General features: G+C 43.0%; 1 protein-coding gene across 1 annotated transcript; it reads right to left on the reverse strand.

Moving 5' to 3' along the window:
• Window positions 1–1,769: 1,769 nt before the first annotated feature.
• AADACL4 (arylacetamide deacetylase like 4) lies at window positions 1,770–19,817 on the reverse strand. The gene is given in 5 exon segments (XM_065937136.1): window positions 1,770–2,328; window positions 2,330–2,536; window positions 7,843–7,906; window positions 12,670–12,886; window positions 19,650–19,817. Coding segments are annotated over 5 exon segments (1,215 nt in total).
• Window positions 19,818–22,301: the final 2,484 nt, after the last annotated feature.

Raw genomic sequence — 22,301 nt, forward strand, 5'->3', positions numbered from 1 at the left:
GGAGCAACAAAGCCCATGTGCCACAAATACCGAGCCTGTGCTCTGGAGCCCGAGAACAGCAAGTACTGAACCCACGCACCTAGAGCCTGTACTCTGCAACAAGAGAAGCCACCGCAATGAGCAGCCTGCACACAACAATGAAGAGTAGCCCCTGCTTGCCACAACTAGAGAAAGCCTGCATGCAGCAACGAAGACCCATCATAGCCAAAATATATATAAATAAATCTTTTTAAAAAAGGTAGAAAGCAGTCATTTGGGGAAAACTCACGTGCAAAAGAAACTGTGAGTGGCTTCTAGAAGCCAATAGTGGCCTCTAACCAACAGCTAGCAGGAAATCAAAACTCTCTGTCTTCAACTTCAAGGAACTGAATTCTTCCAACAAGCTGACTAAACTTAAACAGATTTCTCACCACCCGAGCCTCAGAAGAAATGACAGCCCCAACACCTTAATTGCAGCTAAGCGTCCATTCTCAGTGTCCTGATCCATAGAAACTGTAAGATAATAAATCTGTGTTGTTTAAGCCACTGAGTTCATGGTAGTGTTGTTACACAGCAGTAGGTAATTAACATACTTCTCCATCAAAGCTGCTTACATATAGCACATGGATCATGATACCTGTCCATGCTCCCAGGAGCCTAGTCCAAAACTGCCTGTGTAGATATCTGCCCCCTTTGCTAGAATCCAGGACACCGATAAGACTCCTACCTCCATCAGTCATAGGTGAGGTCCTTGACACCAAGAGATACTATGGCTGCAGAGAAGAGAGACCATCCAACTTTAGCCCTTGGATGGGACCAGACAGCAGGGAGGCCCAGTGCTATTACAGATATGGCTAGAAACACGGACCCAAAGTAATGTGGACTGCCTCCAACATGCAATACATATATTATCTTCCTATTCCCTGCAAACAGAAAAAGTGGTGTGGGCTAAGTGAAGGCAAGATTCTTTGTAAAAGTGAGACCAAGATATAAGTTCACTAGAGAAAGAAGGCTGACATCTTACTGCTTTAGGAAATGCAGTTTCAATATCTTACGTGGCATTCAGAGATTCCCAAGACAGCCCTGGCTCTAAGACCCTGCCTCTTGGTAGCTAATGACCTAATTTTGGAATTCAGATCAAAGACTTAAGCCCGGGAGAAGCCCCCCAGCCCCAGAGCCCACCCTTTTCCTCAATGCCTTCCTCTCGCCTCTTCTCACCTCTCCCTTTCTCATGAGCTCCTCTAAAATGTCCCTTTAGTCCAGATCAAATGTGGTTACACTGAGGGCAGAGTTTTGTTGCAATAGCATCTCTCAGCCAACTGGAATCAATCTGTAAACCAACTGTTGGAATTTGACTGATGAACCTTTGGCCCTGGGAACAATTAGTTGCCCCCACCTCCAAAGGAGATGTTAGCCCCAAGCAGTACTTCAGCATTACGGGTATAGACTCATCATGGACAGTTGTTAACATTCATTCAGCAGAGGTCTTGTGTGTTAGAGTGTTGAGAAACTTTAAAGGCATTTTTTTTTCTCCATTGAGTATTTATTTCACCTGAATGAGAAGGTTAGAGAATGTTGCTAGATCCAGAATTGAACACTGTTGGCACTGAGAGGAAACAGTTGGGATTTTCTCAAATACTAAGCATGACTGTTCTTAGCTTCCTTCTCATCCTTCCCTTGCAGTGTAAGCACTGACTGAGCATCTCCTTAATCAATTAATATGCAGTTCATCAAAGGACTCAGCTTGTAGCAGAGTCCATACTGGCTATGCCCTACTCAGACCCCCAACCTTACAGTATGCTCTTTATATAACAGACTACAGCATTCATAATTTTCAGGGAGCATGGGAAAGAGAATGACTTCTTATCAAAAAATAACAGTGATCCATGAAAGCCATCTTCCACATAGTACCACGTCACGGGGACCCCCTGGTCCTCCAAGCGCTTCCTATAGAGCAAGGCATCATCACGGAGGATATCATTCTCACAGCTCACCAGGAAGGCCTCCGGAATCTGGGCTATGATCTCATCATCCTTTAAAAGGGGTGAATATTCCACATCCAACAAGTGTTTATTTTCTAAATAGGCAGCCTCATTAAAAGGGGCAGGAAACACAGGTTGGCAGCCTGTCTTCTTGAACCTGTTGGGTAGGTTGTCAGTACTGAGCCACTTCCGGTACTTCTTCCAGACTTCAGGGGGAATAAAAGCCCCACTCATGATGGCATCCCACCAGGAGAAGTCAATAAGCAGGTATTTAAACACAGAAGTTATCATTAACTTCTGGGTAAGGAATGGGATGCGTGAGTTCTGGTGAAAGGATGGCAGCTGAAAATTGATGAGTTGCAGGAGGGACCTGGGCCCGAATTTGAGAAAGATCCAACTTGCCCACCAAGGTCTGGGAGATCAAGGCCACTATTCCTGTCCCAAGGCTGTCTCCACAGAGCACAACCTGGGAGGAATCCACCCCATATGTTTCCAGGATCTTCAGGAAGTGAATGGAGGCATTCAGGCAATCACAGGAAAGGGTATAGTAATGGTGATCAGGAAGCTTGCGGTACCTGAGCAAGCGGGGAACAGAAGCACAGCTGTGTGAACGGGGGTCGCTGGGAAGCGATGTTACTTTCCACTCCCCCTTGCAATGGTGTTTCTAATTAAACCTTCAGAATGGCCCTCTGAGGTACGGGTGCTTATCCCCACTTTATGCATATGAGGATGTGAAGAACCTTTCCTTAACTTACGGGCAGGGATCCTTGATTCCACAACTATGCTCTGTCTACTTTCCACAGATGGAGACGCTCCATACAGGAATGTGCAACTTCTGCTATACAGTGCCAGAGTCCAGCCAGGCACTCTGTGATGACCTAGAGGAGTGGGCTCACGAGGGAGGGGCTGTATATAATTATGGCTGATTCAGGTTGTTGTATGGCAGAAACCAACACAACACTGTAAAGCAATTTTCCTCCAATTAAAAAAAAATTAAAAATAAGAGATTTGAACAACAAGAAAAATACGTGTAAATTAGAAAGCTATTCATATCAGAAGCAAAACGACTAGCAGTGTCAAGAAAGGCCAATGAAGCTGCTGCCACTCATGAAAGAAAAGGATAGAAGAAACCAAAATGAAAGTCAAGGGTAAGTTTCTTTCAGGTAGAATTATTTTAAAAAGAAAAATCTAATGGACCAAGGTTTGTTCCCACCAATGACTCAGAGTTTCCTCCTTTTCTGGGGCTGCAGGAAGGAAAGAAGGGGTTTGGGAAGTGTTCTGACAGTGAAGGTGTAGAGAAGGTAGGCAGTCAGAAAACAGACATAACTGGGGCTGTGGCAGACCCAGGCGCCAGAGGTTGATGATCAGCATCCTGGGGCTTTGTCTAAGCCCCCAAAGTGTGTCTCCTCAGGGGAATTCAAGGACAAAGAGAAGGAGCTTTAAAATGAACTTCTAGATGTTCCATATAAATTGAAACATTGTTTAGTGGTAAAAAAGAAGGAAATCCTGCCATTTGCAACAACTTGGATGAAACCAGGATGTTACATTGAGTGAAATAAGTCAAACAGAGAAAGACAAACACTGTATGATATCACTTATACATAGAATCTAAAGAAGCCAAAACTCAGAGAGACAGAGAGTTGAGTCCTGGTTACCAGGGGCTCCTGGGTGGTGAGGGAAATGAGATGTTGGTCAAATGATACAAACTTGCAGTTATAAGATGAACAAGTCCTGGGGATCTAAGTACAGGATAGTGACTATAGTTAACATCAATATTTTATATAATTGAAAGTTGCTAACAGAGTAGATCTTAAAGGTTCTCACCATAAAAAGAAATGCTAATTATGTGATATGATGGTAGCAGTCATATTGCAGTATGTAAGTATATCAAACCAACATGTTGAACACCTTAAACTGACAGAATGCACACATCATTATAGTTCAGTCAAGCTGGGAGAGCAGGTGAACTTCTAAAAATAGTAAAGTGAAAGTGAAGTCCTTCAGTCGTGTCTGGCTCTTTGCAACCCCATGGACTGTAGCCTACAAGGTTCCTTCATCCAGGGAATTTTCCAGGCAAGAGTACTGGAGTAGGTTGCCATTTCCTTCTCCAGGGGATCTTCCTCAACCAGGGATCGAACCCACGTCTAACACAAGCTAACTAATGTATGAATCAAGACTGGAATAACAGAAAGGAATACATTTTAAAAATAGAAACAGCTTGGCTAAACCAGTTAACAGCTTAGCTAAACTTGGATTAGAAAGCTTATTTAAAGTATGGTTGTTATCTTAAATTTTTATTTGAAGCTGTTGCTAGTTGTCTTTTCAGTTCTTGCAACCTATCACTTAAAAGCATCAAAAAAAAAATCATTTTACTTGTAAGATTAAATTGAGAATTCCATAAGGAAAAATTACACCTTATACTAGTGGCTTTCAAACTTATTTAGAACAAAAAAAAATTATTATTTTATTAAAATGATACCAGGAGCTCCACCAAATAAAATAGGTAAATACAGTTGTTCTGGTTTTGCCCAAAGATAAGACACCTGAATCCCCCACTGCTTCTTCTTCTTTGACCTCTGGGCCCACCTCTGAGACAATGAGGAAAACCCTAGAGCTCTACGGAACCCAGTTTGAAAACCACTGCCTTCTATTTGACCTTGAATTTTATTTCCTATAAAAGGTTTCCTAAAGCATCATTTTTAAGAATACAATTTGGGGACTTCCCTCGTGATCCAGTGGTTGACTCCACACTCCCAGTTCAGGGAGCCTAGGTTCCATCCCTGGTCAGGGAAATAGATTCCACATGCCACAACTAGAATCTGGTGCAGCCAAATAAATAAATATATTTTTTTTAAAAAGAAAGAGTAGAGTGGGTTGATTGCTTATAACTTTGCCACATTTCTGCAATAAGCAATATCGTGATCAATAATTCAGTGTTATCAGCATGGGTTCCCACTTAAATGCAGGCAAAACACATGCACCTCTGTGGAGTCCTCACGGTGAGATGGCCCCAGCACCTGTAAGCAGCAAGCGCAAGCTTCAGCTTCCACTTTGCCATGTCTAGAAGTGAATGCTGCAGCTGCTTAGTCATTTCAGTCGTGTCTGACTCTATGTGACCCCATGGACTGCAGCCTGTCAGGCTTCTCTGTCCATGGGATTCTCTAGGCAAGAATACAGAAGTGAATTGCCATGCTCTCCTCCAGGGGATCTTCCCAACCCAGGGATCAAACCCGGGTCTCCTGCATTGCAGGTGGATTCTTTACCGCTGAGCCACCAGGGAAGCCCCTGGAAGTGAATGCAACTCATCAAATGTCAAACATACAAACCTGATGTCATAAACTAGCATATGCTTTCTATTGCAGAATCCCAGACCTGCTAGTAGGAAACAGAAATGCCTACACCTCCTTGGACTCTCTCTTGCCCACCCACTGTCAGGTATGAAGGCTCTGCAGAGCCAAATGGTTGAAAGACAGGTCTTTCAAACACAGATTCTCCAGGATCTTACTTAAGAAATTCCATTATGTCTTGATGAAAAATCAGGGAGCACCCAGACCATGATCATTTCTCCCTTAGTGTTGTTGGGGCTTTTCCCCCCAGGCACCATCTACCTGCAGCCCCTGGCAACCTGAAGAACCTTACTTGCCTTTCTTCCTCCACCAGCCTAGCTATCAAAACCTTTATGCCAAGCCTTTTCAGCTGTCTAGAATAGCAATACAATATACAGTACAATAGTGTGTTTAGTCGTGTCCGATTCTGCAATACATAGACATAGCCCACCAGGCTCCTCTGGCCATGGGATTTCCAAGGCAAGAATACTGGAGTGGATTGCCATTTCCTCCTCCAGGGGATCTTCACAATCCAGAGATTATTATATCAATAACCTCAGATATGCAGATGACACCACCCTTATGGCAGAAAGTGAAGAAGAACTAAAAAGCCTCTTTATGAAAGTGAACGAGGAGAGTGAAAAAGTTGGCTTAAAACTCAACATTCAGAAAACTAAGATCATGGCATCTGGTTCCATCACTTCATGGGAAATAGATGGGGAAACAATGGGAATAATGACAGACTTTATTTTCTTGGGCTCCAGAATCACTGCAGATGGTAACTACAGCCATGAAATTAAAAGAGGCTTGCTCCTTGGAAGAAAAACAATGACTAACCTAGAGAGCATATTAAAAAGCAAAGACATTACTTCGCCAGCAAAGGTCCGTCTAGTCAAGGCTATGGTTTTATCCAGTAGTCATGTATGGATATGAGAGTTGAACTATAAAGAAATCTGAGCACCAAAGAATTGATGCTTTTGAACTGTGGTCTTGGAGAAGACTCTTGAGAGTCCCTTGGACTGCAAGGAGATCCAACCAGTCCCTCCTAAAGGAAATCAGTCCTGAATATTCATTGGAAGGACTAATGCTGAAGCTGAAACTCCAATACTTTATCCACCTGATGCGAAGAACTGACTCATTTGAAAAGACCCTGATGCTGGGAAAGACTGAAGGTGGGAGGAGAAGGGGAAAACAGAGGATGAGATGTTTGGATGGCATCACCAACTCGATGGACATGAGTTTGAGTAAACTCCGGGAGTTGGTGATGGACAGGGAAGCCTGGTGTGTTGCAATCCATGGGGTTGCAAAGAGTCGGACACAACTGAGGGACTCAACTGAACTGAACTGGGCTGAACTGCATTGGCAGGCAGATTCTTTAGCACTAGTGCCACCTGGGAAGCCCAAGAATAACAATATCCTCAGCAATTTCCTACAAGTTATTAACGGAGGTGCTTATTAACACCTTTATGTGTTCAAGGGATGTTTTTATTATCACTAAGACCTCAGAGATGTAGAGTCTGGTGGAAACTCTAATGGTGGAATGTCAGACATGAGGCTCAGCTGGTTGGGAGGTACAATGATGAGGACTGGAAAGATGCTATCTTCCTCCATCTCATCAAGAAAACCAGAGATGCTGAGGAAGTTGCTTTTTTTGAGGGGGCTTTTTCTAGAGGCTGAATCTAAAAGGGTAGTTTTTAGATTCTCTCACTTGCATTCTCTAAAATGTTTCCCTGTGACTTGTGATCTGTTGGATTAAGAACCAGAATTCTGGTGAGTGGTCCCCACAGCCCCTTCCATTCACTCAAAAGCCCTCTCCTATTTTCAAAGAACCCCAGGTGCCCAGAGTTATGGCTTCCTTGAGACACTCCCAACATTAGTCCCTTCATGGTTGGGAGTTAATTAGCTAGCTAGTTAGTTCATAAGTTCGTTAGTTATTTGTTTTAACAATGCAAGAAGCATCATTGCCCCAAAGAACAGCCAGGATATTAACCAGAACCTTCAGAATCTTCAGCCAACCTCATAATACCCCCACCACCATCCCATCTCACTGCCTCCCCCATTTGAGGGAATGGTTACCTTGAATCACATAACCATCATTCTTTTTCTTTCCTTTCTACATAATTTCATTGTGCCTATGCATATTCCTTAAAAGTATTGCTCTGATTTTAATTGTTTTTCATTCTGTAGACAGAGTATCTTGCTTTACATAATTTTTTTAAAATGTTCCCACTAAATTTTATACTGCCAAGATTCATCCACATTATGGGTGTGCCTTCTGGTTCCCTCATTTGAACAGCTATGCCACATCCCATAACACCTTAATGGCTGTGCACTGTAACACCAAGAGTGCCACAGCTGATTCGCGTACTCACCGTGGATGGGCATTTGGGTCGCTTCCGGTTTAGGCTGTGTTGAATGCTACCGTGCCCGTCTCCACGGATGCATGTGCAAGAATGTCTCTACAGGGTTAGGACCTCTGTTCTGCAAATCATCTGGGGCCTCACCTCTACCTTCTGCCACCAGGTATCACCCACTAACTTTCTCCCTCAACTCACCCAACCGCCAGCAAAACAGAGTCAGTCTCCCGGGCTAGAGAACCACACAGGCTGTGGTATAGGTCTGCAAGACAAAAACCGGCACAGCAGCAGCTGCCTGTGAGTAGCCTGTACAAGGCCTGGTGCCCATGGGGCCCAGCGCTGCCCCCCAGCTCACAGGGAGAGCTGCAAGCAATGCTGGCGCTAGGTGTGACAGCTCCCTCTCTTCCTGTTCTTGCTTCCCTTGAAGTGACTCTGGCCCCCTCTGCCTGGACAACAGAAAAAGCTTAAAATCAGACACCTGAATCCACCCAAGTTTCCTGAATGTCGGGGAGCAGATATGCCTTGGGGCTCACCAGCCACAATGTTTTCTTTGATGGGAAGGAAAACAAGAAGACTTGGTGCTTTGAAACTGACAAAGCCAAGATGAGGGAAGGTGGGCACATCTGCTCTGGAATGTGAATAATAATGAATAATTATATATATGTATATATGTATGTATGGGCTTCCCAGGTGGCACAGTGGTAAAGAATCTACCTGTCAATGCAGGAGACAAGGGTTCAGTCCCTGGGTGGGAAAGATCCCCTGGAGGAGGAAATGGCAACCCACTCCAGTATTCTTGCCTGGAGAATCCCATGGACAGAGGAGCCTGGCAGGCTACAGCCCATGGGGTCACAAAGAGTCAGACACAACTGAGCACACATACGCTTGTTTTTCTTCCACTGCTCGGCCCCATTGTTTGGGTAAGCTCTGTGAGGACCTTTCTTGTGCTCCACAATGTCCCCTGGGCCTCAAAGAGGGTCTGACATGTAGTAGGTCCTTAAAAAGATATTTGCTGAGTGAGTCCTGGTGTTACTTTTGGAAGTAATATTCCTCCACAGAGGAAGAGGAACAGTCGCAGGCAAAAAATGGAGTGCTCCCAGAGGCCTCTGAAAGGGAGGAGTGATCGTGGACAAGGGGGCCAGGACAAAGATGTGTGCATGTGTGCTCACCACAGACTACAGCCCGCCAGGCTTCTCTGCCCAGGGCATTCTCCTGGCAAGGACACTAGCGTTGGTTACCAGGTTGCATTTCCTTCAGGGTATCTTCCTGACCCGGGGACTGAACCCTCATCTCCAGTGTCTCCTGCATTGCAGGCAGATTCCTTACCACTGAGCCACCAGGGAAGCCCCACAAAGTAAATACAGTTAACTTCAGAGAAAGGGAGAGCATCCAGGCAGGAAGTTCAGATATTATATTCTACCACCAGGTGGCAGTACAGCCTAATCTCAGGCAACATGTAATGGGACCGCTCAGCTCTTCACAAGGGCAAATTTTCTCCTGTGTGATAATCTCTCCATCCTCCTGTGTGTTGGTTGGTTTATATCCCTTTACCCAGTTATCCACCCATCCATCCATCTATGTATTCATATGCTCATTGTTGTTGTTCAGTCCCTAAGCTGTGTTTGACATTTTGGGACCCCCAAGGACTGTCACAAACGAGGCCCTTCTGTTTTGCTCAAATTCATGTCCATTGAGTTGGTGATGCTATATAACCATCTCATCCTCTGCCACCCCCTTCTCTTGCCTTCAATCTCCCAGCATCAGGCTATTTTCCAGAGAGTCATCTCTTCTCATCAAGTTGTCAAAATACTGGAGCTTCAGCTTCAGCATCAGTCTTGCCAGTGAATGTTCAAGGCTGATTTCCTCCAGGATTAACTGATTTGATCTCCTTGCAGTTCAAAGGATTCTCAAGACTCTTCTCCAGCACCTGGAGAATTTGAAAGCATCAATTCTTCAGCACTCAGCCTTCCTTATGGTCCACCTCTCACATCCAGTACATGATGACTGTAAAGGCCATAGTTTTGACTATATTGACCCTTGTCAGAAAAGTGATGTCACTACTTTTTAATAGACTGTCTGGTTTGTCGTAACTTTCCTTCCAAGGAGCAAACATCTTTTATTTTCATGGCTGCAGTCAACATCTGCAGTGATTTTGGAGCCCAGGAAAATAAAACCTGTCACTGCTTCCAATTCTTCCCCTTCTATTTGCCATGAAATGATGGGACCAGATGCCATGATCTTAGTTTATTGAACATTGAGTTTTAAGCCATTTTTTTCATTCTTTTCTTTCACTACCATCAAGAAACCCTTTAGTTCCTCTTCACTTTCTGCCGTTAGAGTGGTATCATCTGTATATCTGAGATTGTTGATATTTCTAGCAGCAATCTTGATTCCAGCTTATGATTCATCCAGCCTGACATTTTCCAAGATATACTCTGCATATAAGTAAAATAAGCAGGGTGACAATATATAGCCTTGACATACTCCTTTCCCAATTTTGAACAAGTCCGTAGCTCCATGTCCAGATCTGTTTCTTCTTGACCCACATATAGGTTTCTCAAGAGACAGGTAAGGTGGTCTGGTATTCCCATCTTTTTAAGAATTTTCCACAGTTTGTTGTGATCCACACAGTCAAAGGCTTTAGTGTAGTCAATGAAGCAGAAGTAGATGTTTTTCTGGAATTCTCTTGCTTTTTCTATGATCCAAGGGATGTTGGCAGTTTGATCTCTAGTTTCTCTGCCTTTTTTAAACACAGCTTGTACATCTGGCAGTTCTTGGTTCACATACTATCGAAGCCTAGCTTGGAGTATTTTGAGCATTATCTTGCTAGCATGTGAAATGAGCACAATTGTCAAGTGTTTGAACATTCTTTGGCATGGCCCTTCTTTGGGATTGGAGTGAAAACTGACATTTTCCAGTCCTGTGGCCACTGCTGAATTATCCAAATTTGCATGCAACACTTTAACAGCATCATCTTTTAGAATTTTAAATAACTCAGCTAGAATGTCCCATCACCTCCACTAGCTTTGTTTGTAGTAATACTTTGTAGGGCCCACTTGACTTCATACTCCAGGATATCTGGCTCCAGGTGAGTGACCATACCACCATGGCTAGCCAGGTCATTAAGACCTTTTCTATATACTTCTTCTTTGTATTCTAACCACTTCTTCTTAATCTCTTCTGCTTCTGTTAGGTCCTTATCATTTCTGTCCTTTATTGTGCCCATCCTTGCGTGAAATGTTCCCTTGCTATATCCAATTTTCTTAAAGAGATCTCATGCTTATACATTCATTCAAAAAATAAAACCATGGGTCTGGCCCTGGGGTCCTGCAACAAGCAAACAAAAGTCTTTCTTGCACTCTCAGACTTTCCATTCTTAGTTGCGGAATGCAGACAGTAAATAAGGAAACACCTGGAGGAAGGAGATTCATTCAGATTGTGACAACTGCCATGAAGAAAATGTTAAAGGATGATGTCAAGGATGGATGGACACCGGGCATAGGGCAGGGCACTAGAGTGGGCAGGGAGAGTTCTTTAGAGAAGATGTCCAGGAGGCCACTCTGGGGAGGGACCCTTGAGATCGAACTGGAAGAATGAAGAGGGAGTCAGCAGTCCTGCAAAGTGAGGGCGTGTGGAGAGACAACTCTGGAGGCCGGGAAATAGCAAGTGCGGGAGATTCAGAGAGGAGCCTGGTGTGTCGGCAGCATGGGCAGCGTGGCTCCCGCAGTGATCACTCTGGGCAGGCAGGAGGCCCAGGTGAGCAGGCAGGAGAGGTCTGAAGGGCCAGCACCAGCTTTTGGGGGGAGTTCAGGTTTCATCTAAAGACCCTGGAGGGATCTTGCCTGGTGGTCCAGTGGTAAGACTCTGCCTTCCAATGCAGGGACGTGGCTTCAGGCCCTGGTCGGGGAAACAACATGCCACATGCCACGGGGCAACTAAGCCCATGTGCCACAATTACTGAAGCCCAAGTGCCCTAGAGTCTGTGTTCTGCAACAAGAGGAGCCGCCTCAGTAAGAAGCCTGCACACTGCAGCAGAGTGGCCCCCGCTTGCTGCAACTAGAGAAAGCCCCACACACAGCAATGGAGACCTAGCACAGACAAAAATGATAAATAAATTTATTTTTTGAAAAGACCCTAGGGCTTCCCTGGTGGCTCAGTGGTAAAGAATCCACCTACCAATGCAGGAGATATGGGTTCGATACCTGGCCCAGGAAGATCCTACATGTCGTTGAGCAACGAATTCTGTGTGCCACAGGCATTGAGCCTGTGCTCTAGAGCTAGGGAGCCATAACAAGAAGCCACTGCAATAAGCCCATGCACCACAACTAGAGAGTAGCCCCTACTCACCAAAGCTAGAGAAAAGCCCGAGCACCAAAGAAGACTCAGCACAGTCAGAAATAAATAACATTATTAAAAAAAAAAAACAAAAAACCAGAAAGCCACAGGAAGGGTTTTGGTGCAAGACAGACAAGTTCCAACTTGTACTTTCATGAGCTCCTTCTGGCTACTGGGTGAGGATGAGACCATGAAGGGCCAGGAGTGATGGGGGACAGCAGTTGCTGAGATGTGGGAGTAAAGGGATGTGGCAAGAGAAAGATCACAATGATCTTGCAGAGCCTGCAAGAAACGTGTGCATTTGAGAAATATTGTGGGGGAAGAACAGACAGGACTAGCAATGGCTGTGAGTGGTGAGCAGGGGGAGGGGAGCAGAGTCGCTACTGCAGGGCCATAAATGCCATCCCACCCCCCTCACCTCCCCAGCCACTTCACCACACTCTCCTTGACCTAGACTATCACAGTATAAAAAAGAACATTTCCACACCGTCTGCTGACTTGAGCCCAAAGTCCATAGTCTGGACTCCGAATAAAAATCTCCAACTGCTGATTTCTTTCTGGAGAAGGAAATGGCAACCCATTTGTGATTTCTTGGAGAAACTCCAACAAGGTTCCATGGGAGGGGTGGGGGGCAAAGCTGTGTGTGTGGATGAGGCTCTTCCTTTATAAAGCCACCGAGGAGGATCTTACCCAGGCTCCCCATTAAGGCACCTCCTCCGTGAAAGAAAATGATGCCTCACCGGGGGTTGGGGGAGGCTGCCTTGGGCTGGAACAGCCTGACCAGTATGGTCCCAAAATGCAGGTTGGTTACCACAAGCGCAGGGTCCTCCTTGATTCTCACGCTGTTCTGCAAAAACTGGAGAAATCTGGGCAGGGAGCAAACCCCTATCTTCTCAAATACATTCCCCTGTTAGAGGTAAGAGAAAGAGAGGAAGAGATTAGGGAGGTTAGGGTTTCTGAATTATAGATGACTCCTACTCCTTGTAACGGCTAGAATGTTCTTGCAGTTTCTCATGTGCCTCCAAGCATGGCCCCAGGGCTCATCAGGAAGTGACAGGCTCTGGAGAGTGTGTCCAGAAAAAGGGTTGGTTTTGCAGAATTTCCTCTCAAAAGCTCTCGGTTGAACAGTGGTATGAATTTGCCAAAGAGCTCGCCCACATTTGGGCTGAGTGGTTGGGCACTGAGCTCATCAAAGCCAATGTCCAAGGCAAGATGACTGGCAACCTTGCCGTCTTAGGCCCCCAGCTTGAGATGGCAGAGACAGGTTAACACCTGGGTTAACACCATCATTGCCTCCCTGGGTTAGGACAGATGCTTAAGCCACATTTATGTTCAACAGTAAAAAGTAATAAGACCAATTAGGGATGTCTGCCATGGGTTCAGGAAAGAAAGTGAAAGTCGCTCAGTTGTGTTTGACTCTTTGAGACCCCATGGATTATACAGTCCATTGAATTCTCCAGGCCAGAATACTGGAGTAAGTAGCGTTTCCCTTCTCCAGGGGATCTTCCCAACCTAGGGTTCGAACCCAGATCTCCCACATTGCAGACAGATTCTTTACCAGCCAAGCCACAAGGAAAGCCCAAGAATACTGGAGTGGGTAGTCTATTCCTTCTATAGCAGATCTTCCCAACCCAGGAACCAAACTGGGATCTCCTGCATTGCAGGCGGATTCTTTACCAACTGACCTATCAGGGAAGCCCATGGGCTCAGGAGGAGGGATCAATGGTACAAGGGCCATCTATATGCCAAATGTGAAAAGAAGTCCATTGTTTTTAAACTAATATGGTCACTCTGGTTATAAGCAAACAAATAGTGAAATATTTAATGAGATGTAGTTATTGTAGTTACATGGTATTGTATCACACATAATAAAAGCATTTCAACCATGTTGCATCATCTCTTCTGTGGACCTCACATGGAATATGTGTCTGTGTCAGGAAGAAAACAGCACAGGATGATAATAGTGAACACAGTAAGAACAGCTGACACTTACCAGTCACCTACAACATGCCAATCCTGGTCCAAGGGATTTAGGTTATTAACTGGCTCTAACTGTTCAGCAACCCTTCTAAGTCAAGCACAATTATCAGCTCCATTTTGCAAATGGGGCAAGTGAGGCATACCAAGGTCAAGTGCCTTGCCCATCAATGAGTAAGATACAGAATGTTATGTTCTCAACCACTAAACTAGAAACAGTGTGGCTTCTGGAATCAAGCAGATTTGAATTCAAGACTGAGCTCTACCTACTGCTATCTCACTGAAAGACCTCAAGCGTTCCCTTCTCTGAGCTTCAGTGTTCCTCGTTCGTAAAATTGAAGAATCAGGTCTACAGTCGCCAAGGATGAAGCTTGGGAATCAGATGTGACCACCCATGGGGAGTGTGTCATTGGTGGGTTCTGGCAAGTGTGAGGTCACACCCACTGGTGTGACCTTGCCCAAGGTCTGTGGGATGCCCCAGTACATTCCCTCCATGGAGACATCCCCACTTCTACGCCAGCTACCCCACTGCCAAGGCTTAGGTGTCTCAAAAGAGAACTCCCATCAAAACCACTACTTTTCTGCTTGAGTTGGAGGAGAGCAAGTTTACCAGGGCTGTGAGGAGGACCTCCTTTCCCACCCCTTGGCCCACATCTGAGGAACCCATTCCAGTATCTTGAAGTGTAAATGGTTCACGGATTTTGAACAATGCAAGGTGGTGATAAACATCTCTTAGCACCACATTCTGAAAGGTCACTAGATACGGCCAGGAAGTTAAATTGTTTTTGTTGTTTTTTTTTAATATTTATTTGGCTGTGCTGGGTCTTTACTGCTGTGCACGGACTTTCTCTGGCTGCAGAGAGAAGTGGCTACTCTCCCTAGTTGCCGTGCGGACTTCTCATCGTGCTGACGCCTCCTGTGCTGCGGCATGGGCTCTGAGCACAGGCTCAGTAGTTGTGGCACATGGGCTTAGTTGCTCAGTGGCATGTGGGGTCATCCTGCACAAGGGATAAAACCAGGTCCCCTGCATTGTAAGGTGGACACTTAGGCCACTGGGCTACCAGGAGAGTCTGGTTTCAATTGTTTTCTACAGCAATGAGTTCACATTTGCCAGAGCTAGTCATTTAGGACAGAGGCAATTTAGGAAGATTGATTACTGTCTATTATTATTTATAATATTATGAATATATAATATTTATGTTAGGCTTTATATTTATATTTACATAAATATATAATATTTATATAATTTATATTTGTATAAATGTATAAGTGCATACATATTATATATTTATATTATATTGCTTGCATGTTATTATGTTATATGCATATTATATATTAATATATATTAGATATATTATTATTATATATTTATATTATTATATATAATATAACATATAAAATTATATTTTATAATATAATTATATTATATAATTTATAACCTTATTTATAAATTTTTTAGTTATATATATATACACATTTACAAATTAACCAATACAATATACACTTAAAAATACAAATTTATAATTATATTTATAATTTATAATAATCATAGTATATAATACAATATATATTATATAATACTATATATAATATACATTAATATTAATATTATTGATATAATATAATTATAATATATAATACATTAAAATGCATATATACATCATAATACATATACATCATAATATATACATATACATCATAATATATAATATAGTATATAGTATATAATATAATGTAATATATAATATATTATATATATTATATGTTAATATATTATTATTTTATTATGTATATTATGTTATTATATATTACTATATATTATATTACATTTCATATATTTTATAAAATATATTAATATATTTATATTAATAGATATTATATATTATATATTTCTATATATAATATATATTTGTACATAATATAATATGTATTATAATATATGTTTGTATTAATATATATTAATATATTGATATATTTTATAAAATATTATATTATATTTAATAATATAATTATATTATCATATATTATTATATATTATATATTACATTATATTATATACTATAGTATACATATATGATATATTATATATATCATGATGTATTATATATTATAATTATATTATGTTATATCAATAATATTAATATTTATATATATAAATTCCATATTATATAAATATACAAATATAAATAAATTATATTATATATATAATATAATATACACAATATAATAAATCATTATAAATAAATTAATGTGATATATTATATAATATATAATATACATTTTATATAATATATATTATATAATAGTTATATAATAATGTATATAATATATAATATAATATGTACAATATAAATAATATATAGTATATATCATATAATATATATATAATATAATAGTAATACAATGCATAACTGATTATTATATATTATTAATTATAATATATTGTTATATATTAATATATAGTATATAATATATTATAATACATATTATATATAATTATATATTTTTATTTTTATATAATATTATATATTATATACAATATATTGTATTATATTATATATTGTTATATATTATTATACATTATATATTATTATTATATATTATTAGATACATTAGATATTATTATATATTATATATAGTATACATATTGTGTTATGTACATACTATATAATATATCTAATGTATCTAATAATATATGAATATATAATGTATAATATATATAATTTATATAAATTTATATTATATAATTATAAAAATTATATAATACATAATATATATAATATTATATAATATATTATATATATTTTTATATATTATATGTATATATAAATACTATAATTATTGTATATTATTTCTGTACATTGTCTGGAAAAATCAAACAAACATTTTGGCCCATCTAATATTATTTATAAGAATGTATCAGGACTTCCCTGGTCGTGTGGTAGATAGAAATCCACCTGCCAATGCAGGAGACATGGGATCAATCCCTGGTCCAGGAAGATTCCTCATGCCGCAGGGCAACTAAGCCTGCACACTGCAAGTACTGAAGCCTGAGAGCCCTGGAGCCCGTGCTCCACAGCAAGAGAAGACACCACAATGTGAAGCCCAAGCAGCACGTGTCTGACTCTTTTTGGCCCCATGGACTGTAGCCCACCAGGCTCCTCCAACCATGGAAAATTCATCCATGGATTTTCCAGGTAAGAATACTGGAGTAGGTTGCCATTTCCTTCTCCATTCTTATTATGAAGTCATTCATAACAGCCTTCAAATCGATAATGATTTTAGCAAATGCTGTGTCTTTGCCTTCAAAGATTTTGTATATATACTACTAATAAGCTATTTTTACGGAGTCCTTTCTAAGCACCCAGCACTCTACCCTGCACCTTAAATGCATTTCTCACTCACTCCCCACCTCACCCCTATAAAGAGCATTTCCAGCTATCCTCACCACTTTAGAGGAGAAAATAGAGCCTCAAAGACATTAGTCCACAAAACTAGAAAGTGGAGATTCAGTGCTCAGACCCAAAGTTGTCTGACTACAAAACTAGGCACCTGATTTCCGGGCTGTAGAGTCTTTTAGGTTTTTGCCTCCTTCTCCTTAATATTCATGTGACTTCTGTATCTATCTGTCTTCTGGAATCAAATGAACCACTTGGATATCGCCATGCTCATCATTCTCACCTATGATGAGCAGTCTGTTCTAGGAGGGCTCACGGTTAGGGGGACCAGGATGGAACTTCACAAGCTGGATTCACCCTCCACAGCCAAGCTCAGACCCATCTCAGAGCCTCCCAGGAGCAGATGTCATCAGGAGATGCTTGGCTTGTGGGCTACGCCTGAGGAGAATCACCGAAGGTTGGAAAGATTGCAGGTTTTCTGGGCCACTTGGACATCATTTTCAGTCCAAGGGCCTCAGACTAGCCTGAAATTCCATACAGATTGCAGCTGCTGGCTTGAGACGACCTGACCTCCAGCAAAGTGCCTGACCAGGATTAATAAGAGAGATGTGCATACCACTTCCTCAGCCTGTCTCCTTGGGGCAGTAGCGTTCACCTAATTATAAACTAGACTTGTTCATTTCTCTGAAAGTCATCTGTATCCTTGGTGAAACAGTCCAACAGCACAAGAAACACTTTACTTATTTACCAAATGTGCTCAGTGCTCAGTCACATCTGACTTCTTGCAATCCCGTGGACTGTAGCCCACTAGGATCCTCTGTCCAGGGAATTTTCCAGGCAAGAATACCGGAGTGGGTTGCCATTTCCTACTCCAGGGGATCTTCCCAACCCAGGGGTCAAACCCACATCTCCTGGGTTGGCAGGTAGATTCTTTACCATTGGGCCAGCTGGGAAGCCCATTATTTGCCAAATATCACCAAATCCTTGTCACCTGGTGTCTTAATCTTCTTACCAACCTGATGGAAGAAACACAATTATTCCCCCTTCACAGATAATGAAACTAAGGCACAGAGGGGTGAAGTAAATTGCCCAAAATCACACAGCCAGGGAGTAACTCTCAGAGCTGAGCATTAAGGAAGTTCCTCACTTCCTTCAACAGTTGTTCTCCCCGCAGGTCATCAGCCTGAACTGTTTGATCTCCACCCATGGTTGGGACATCATAATTAAATCAAGTTGCCTACCTCTTGCTGCTGCTGCTAAGTCGCTTCAGTCATGTCCAACTCTGTGTGACCCCATAGACGGCAGCCCACCAGGCTTCCCCGTCCCTGGGATTCTCCAGGCAAGAACACTGGAGTGGGTTGCCATTTCCTTCTCCGAAGCTTGAAAGGAAACGAGAAAGTGAAGTCGCTCAGTCGTGTCTGATTCTTAGCAACCCCATGGACTGCAGCCTACCAGGCTCCTCCGTCCATGGGATTTTCTAGGCGAGAGTACTGGAATGGGGTGCCATTGCCTTCTGCGGCCTGCCTCTTACTAGATGCCAAACTATTCCCAAATCTGCTGCTCTAGGCATGTGCCATTTCATCCCAAATCTCAAACCCCTGCTCAGAGTGAGCCCAGCTGGGGTGGCCACTCTGAAATGTTGGGTGAATTCCCTGGTGACTGATCAGCAAATGGTAACTAAGCATTTGCTAGGCACCAGGTCCTGGGATGGATAAGGTGGGCCCTGCCTTCCAGGAGCTAGCAATCTTTGCTGGGGGTGGGAGACACCTGTGTGCTGTGAAGTGGAAGACGCTAAAGCTGAAGCAAGTTCATTCTGTCAGGCTCCAAACCATTTCAGGGGAGAGGCTGGGACTGGGATAGTTTGGGAAGCCTCAGAAACGAGCCCGCTGATTGGCATTCGTAAATGCTGCTGAAGGAAGGAAAAAGAGGGAGGGTGGGTGAGAGGAAGGATGGGAAGGGAAGAGGGAGAGAAACAGAATAGCATATACAAAAGAGAGGACTATCGTCCATCTGTCCTTCAGTGTCCATGAAGGATTGGTTCCAGGACCCCCATGATACCAACATCTTCAGATGCTCAATCTCTTATAATTGACCCCCATCCACAGATGTAGGACCTGCAGACTTGGAGAGCCCCCTGTGTAGCAAAGTCTGTCTTTCTAGGGAGAATCTGAAGACAGAGAGGGAAGGCAAATGAAAGGACAGGCCCTCCTATCCCTCCAAGAGACCTAGAGAGAGGAACAGAGAGAGAGAGAGAAAGCTCACTCCAATCCATGAGGGGACTGAGTGCTAACGCACCAAAGTGACCACATAGACAAATATACAGTGCAAAAATCTGAACTTGGCACGATGTGGTAGAGCAGAGGGGACATCAGTGGTGAGGAAGTGCTCAAAGACAGCCCAGACAAAGACCCCCAGGAGAAAGGAGCCTAGCGCGGCTGGAAGCACCAACCATAGGACAACCATATTCCCAAGGTTGCGAGGAGCTAGGGACTGGTGCTCGGCAGGACCTGAGCCAGTCATATGGGCTTGTCCTCCCTCCCGCTCTTGGATTAACTTTGACTTGTGACTTGAGCTAGTCACAGCACGACCAATGGGAGCCAGAGTGACTCACTTCCTCAGGAATACAGGGACCAAGAAAACCAATTCCGCCTATCGGGGCAGGGGATAGTATTAGGAGAGGCGCTTCCCAAATTCTCAGTAAAGATCAGGCTCAAAGGGCACCTGCACCTGAGTCCCAAGGGAGGGGTCTCCCACAGGCTGCATAGGAGGCTGTGGCCTGATCTTTTCACTATAAAACAGGACACATGTGGCCAGTCTTCCTCATGGGCATCTGGTCAGGGTGGGCAAAATGCATCATACACCAGTTGGTTGTCCTGGCCCCACTTTGATATTCCAGTTTACCTTAGGAGAAGCGACACAGCCCAAAGTTAAAAGGACCCACTCAGAGGCCAGCCCTCCTGGGTTGAATCCTGACTTTTCCACTTATTGGCTCTGTAGTCTTAGATTAGTTATGTCCGTTCTCTGCATGTCAGTTTCCTTTCCTGTGCATGCACGCATGCTAAATCGCTTCAGTCATGTCTGACTCTGTGTGACCCTGTAGGCTGTAGCCCTCCAGGCTCCTCTGTCCATGGGGATTCTCTGGGCAAGAATACTGGAGTGGGTTGCCATGCCCTCCTCCAGAGGAACTTCCTGACCCAGATATTGAACCCTGGTCTCCTGCATTACAGGCAGATCTTTTACCATCTGAGCTACCGGGGAAACCCCTTCTTCTGTAAGAAGGGGTAATTAGAGAACCTAACTGAGAAATTGCAAATAGTGCTGCAGTAAGCATGAGTGTGTAAACATCCTCTCATTTGTCAAGTCAATTTTGCTGAGCTATGATAAAAAAAATATATGCGTACATAGACATACAAAAATGTGCTTCATTCATAAGGATCAGCTTGAGGAATTCTTACAAGACTAACACACCCAGGTAACCAGCACCCAAACCAGGATAAAGAGCCTCTTCTCCCCATCACCATGCCCCCTCCCCCAGTTACTACACCCAACAGAGGTAACTACAATCCTTCTTTAACAACCAAGACTCATTTGTCTGGTTTCTGAATTTTGTAAAAATGGAATCATGCAGTGTTCCTTTATATCCAGCTTCTTTCTTTGAACACTGTGTTGTATGTAATCTTTGTGTTGTATGTATCAGTTCATTCATTCTCATTCTGGTATAGCATTCCATTGCATGAATATACCACAATTTTTTACCTTTTCTGCTGCTAAATTACATTTGAGTTTTTGCCAATTGTCGGTGCATTGCCTCTTAGCTCCAAACTCACAATTTTTGCCTGCTCTTTGAAAATGGGCTGGATGTTTCAACATCTTTCCTTTGTCCATTGGCAGCAAAGCATTGTCAAGAAAGAGTACTGTGAGACATCTCAGGAGAGAAGGACTCTGCTTCCTAGTTCTAGGTACTCACACTGCAGTATCCTGCAGACCGCCTGGCAGGTTTGATCCCTGGGTTGGGAAGATTCCCCTGGAGAAGGAAATGGTAACCGACTCCAGTATACTTGCCTGAAGAATCCCGTGTACAGAGGAGCCCAGGGGCCTGCAGTCCAGTGGGTCGCAAAGAGTCAGACACGACTAAAGCGAATTAGCACGCATGTACATTAACCATAACAGGGTATGCGAGGTTGATGGGCAAGAAGTAAAGAAAGCTCAAAATAATTGCAGATATAAGGAACAACTCTTACCCCAGAGCTGAGATAGCACACCCAATGAAAAACCCACCTCTCACCGCTTTGGCTTGAGGTTCAGAAATTGCTAACAAGAGGGCCTTGTTGAGTTGGCTAATTGTTGCTCTGCTGCTATACCAGCAGGACTGGCTGGCATCTACCCCAACCCTCACCCAAAAGTCTTGCTGGAACTCTATCCTCCTGGGTGCCAGGGAAAGGTCTTTGTTCACAGGGAAGCGTCTGGCAGAAGGCACTCTGCAATGAAATCACCCAAGCTTTCCCTGAAAGGGAAAGCTACTGCAGGAGAAGCCATCTGAACAGCAGGAGTTGGAGCTGATAAAACCACACATGTCTCAGGATCTGAGCTCTGGGGAAGCCAAGCACGCCTCAGGAGCTGGGCCTAGAGGAGTTTGTGGAGCAATTTGGCTCCCAGAACATTGCTGAAAACAAAGCAGCCTATCTCGTAATTAGGCTAAGAGTTAGATATGACACCAGCAGAAGCAGATAACTTAGCAGAGAGATTAGAGGATGTCAGAGTGCCCTAGGGGAAAAAGTCATCCTGAGGCTGCACCCCCTGAATCAGGGGTTTCCCTGGTGGCTCAGATGGTAAAGAGCCTGCCTGCAATGCAGGAGACCTGGGTTTGATCCCTGGGTCTGGAAGATTCCCTGGAGAAGGAAATATCAACCCACTCCAGTAATCTTGCCTGGAGAATTCCATGGGCAG

This window comes from Muntiacus reevesi, chromosome 5 (assembly GCF_963930625.1).
Source record: "Muntiacus reevesi chromosome 5, mMunRee1.1, whole genome shotgun sequence".
Taxonomy (NCBI): domain Eukaryota; kingdom Metazoa; phylum Chordata; class Mammalia; order Artiodactyla; family Cervidae; genus Muntiacus; species Muntiacus reevesi.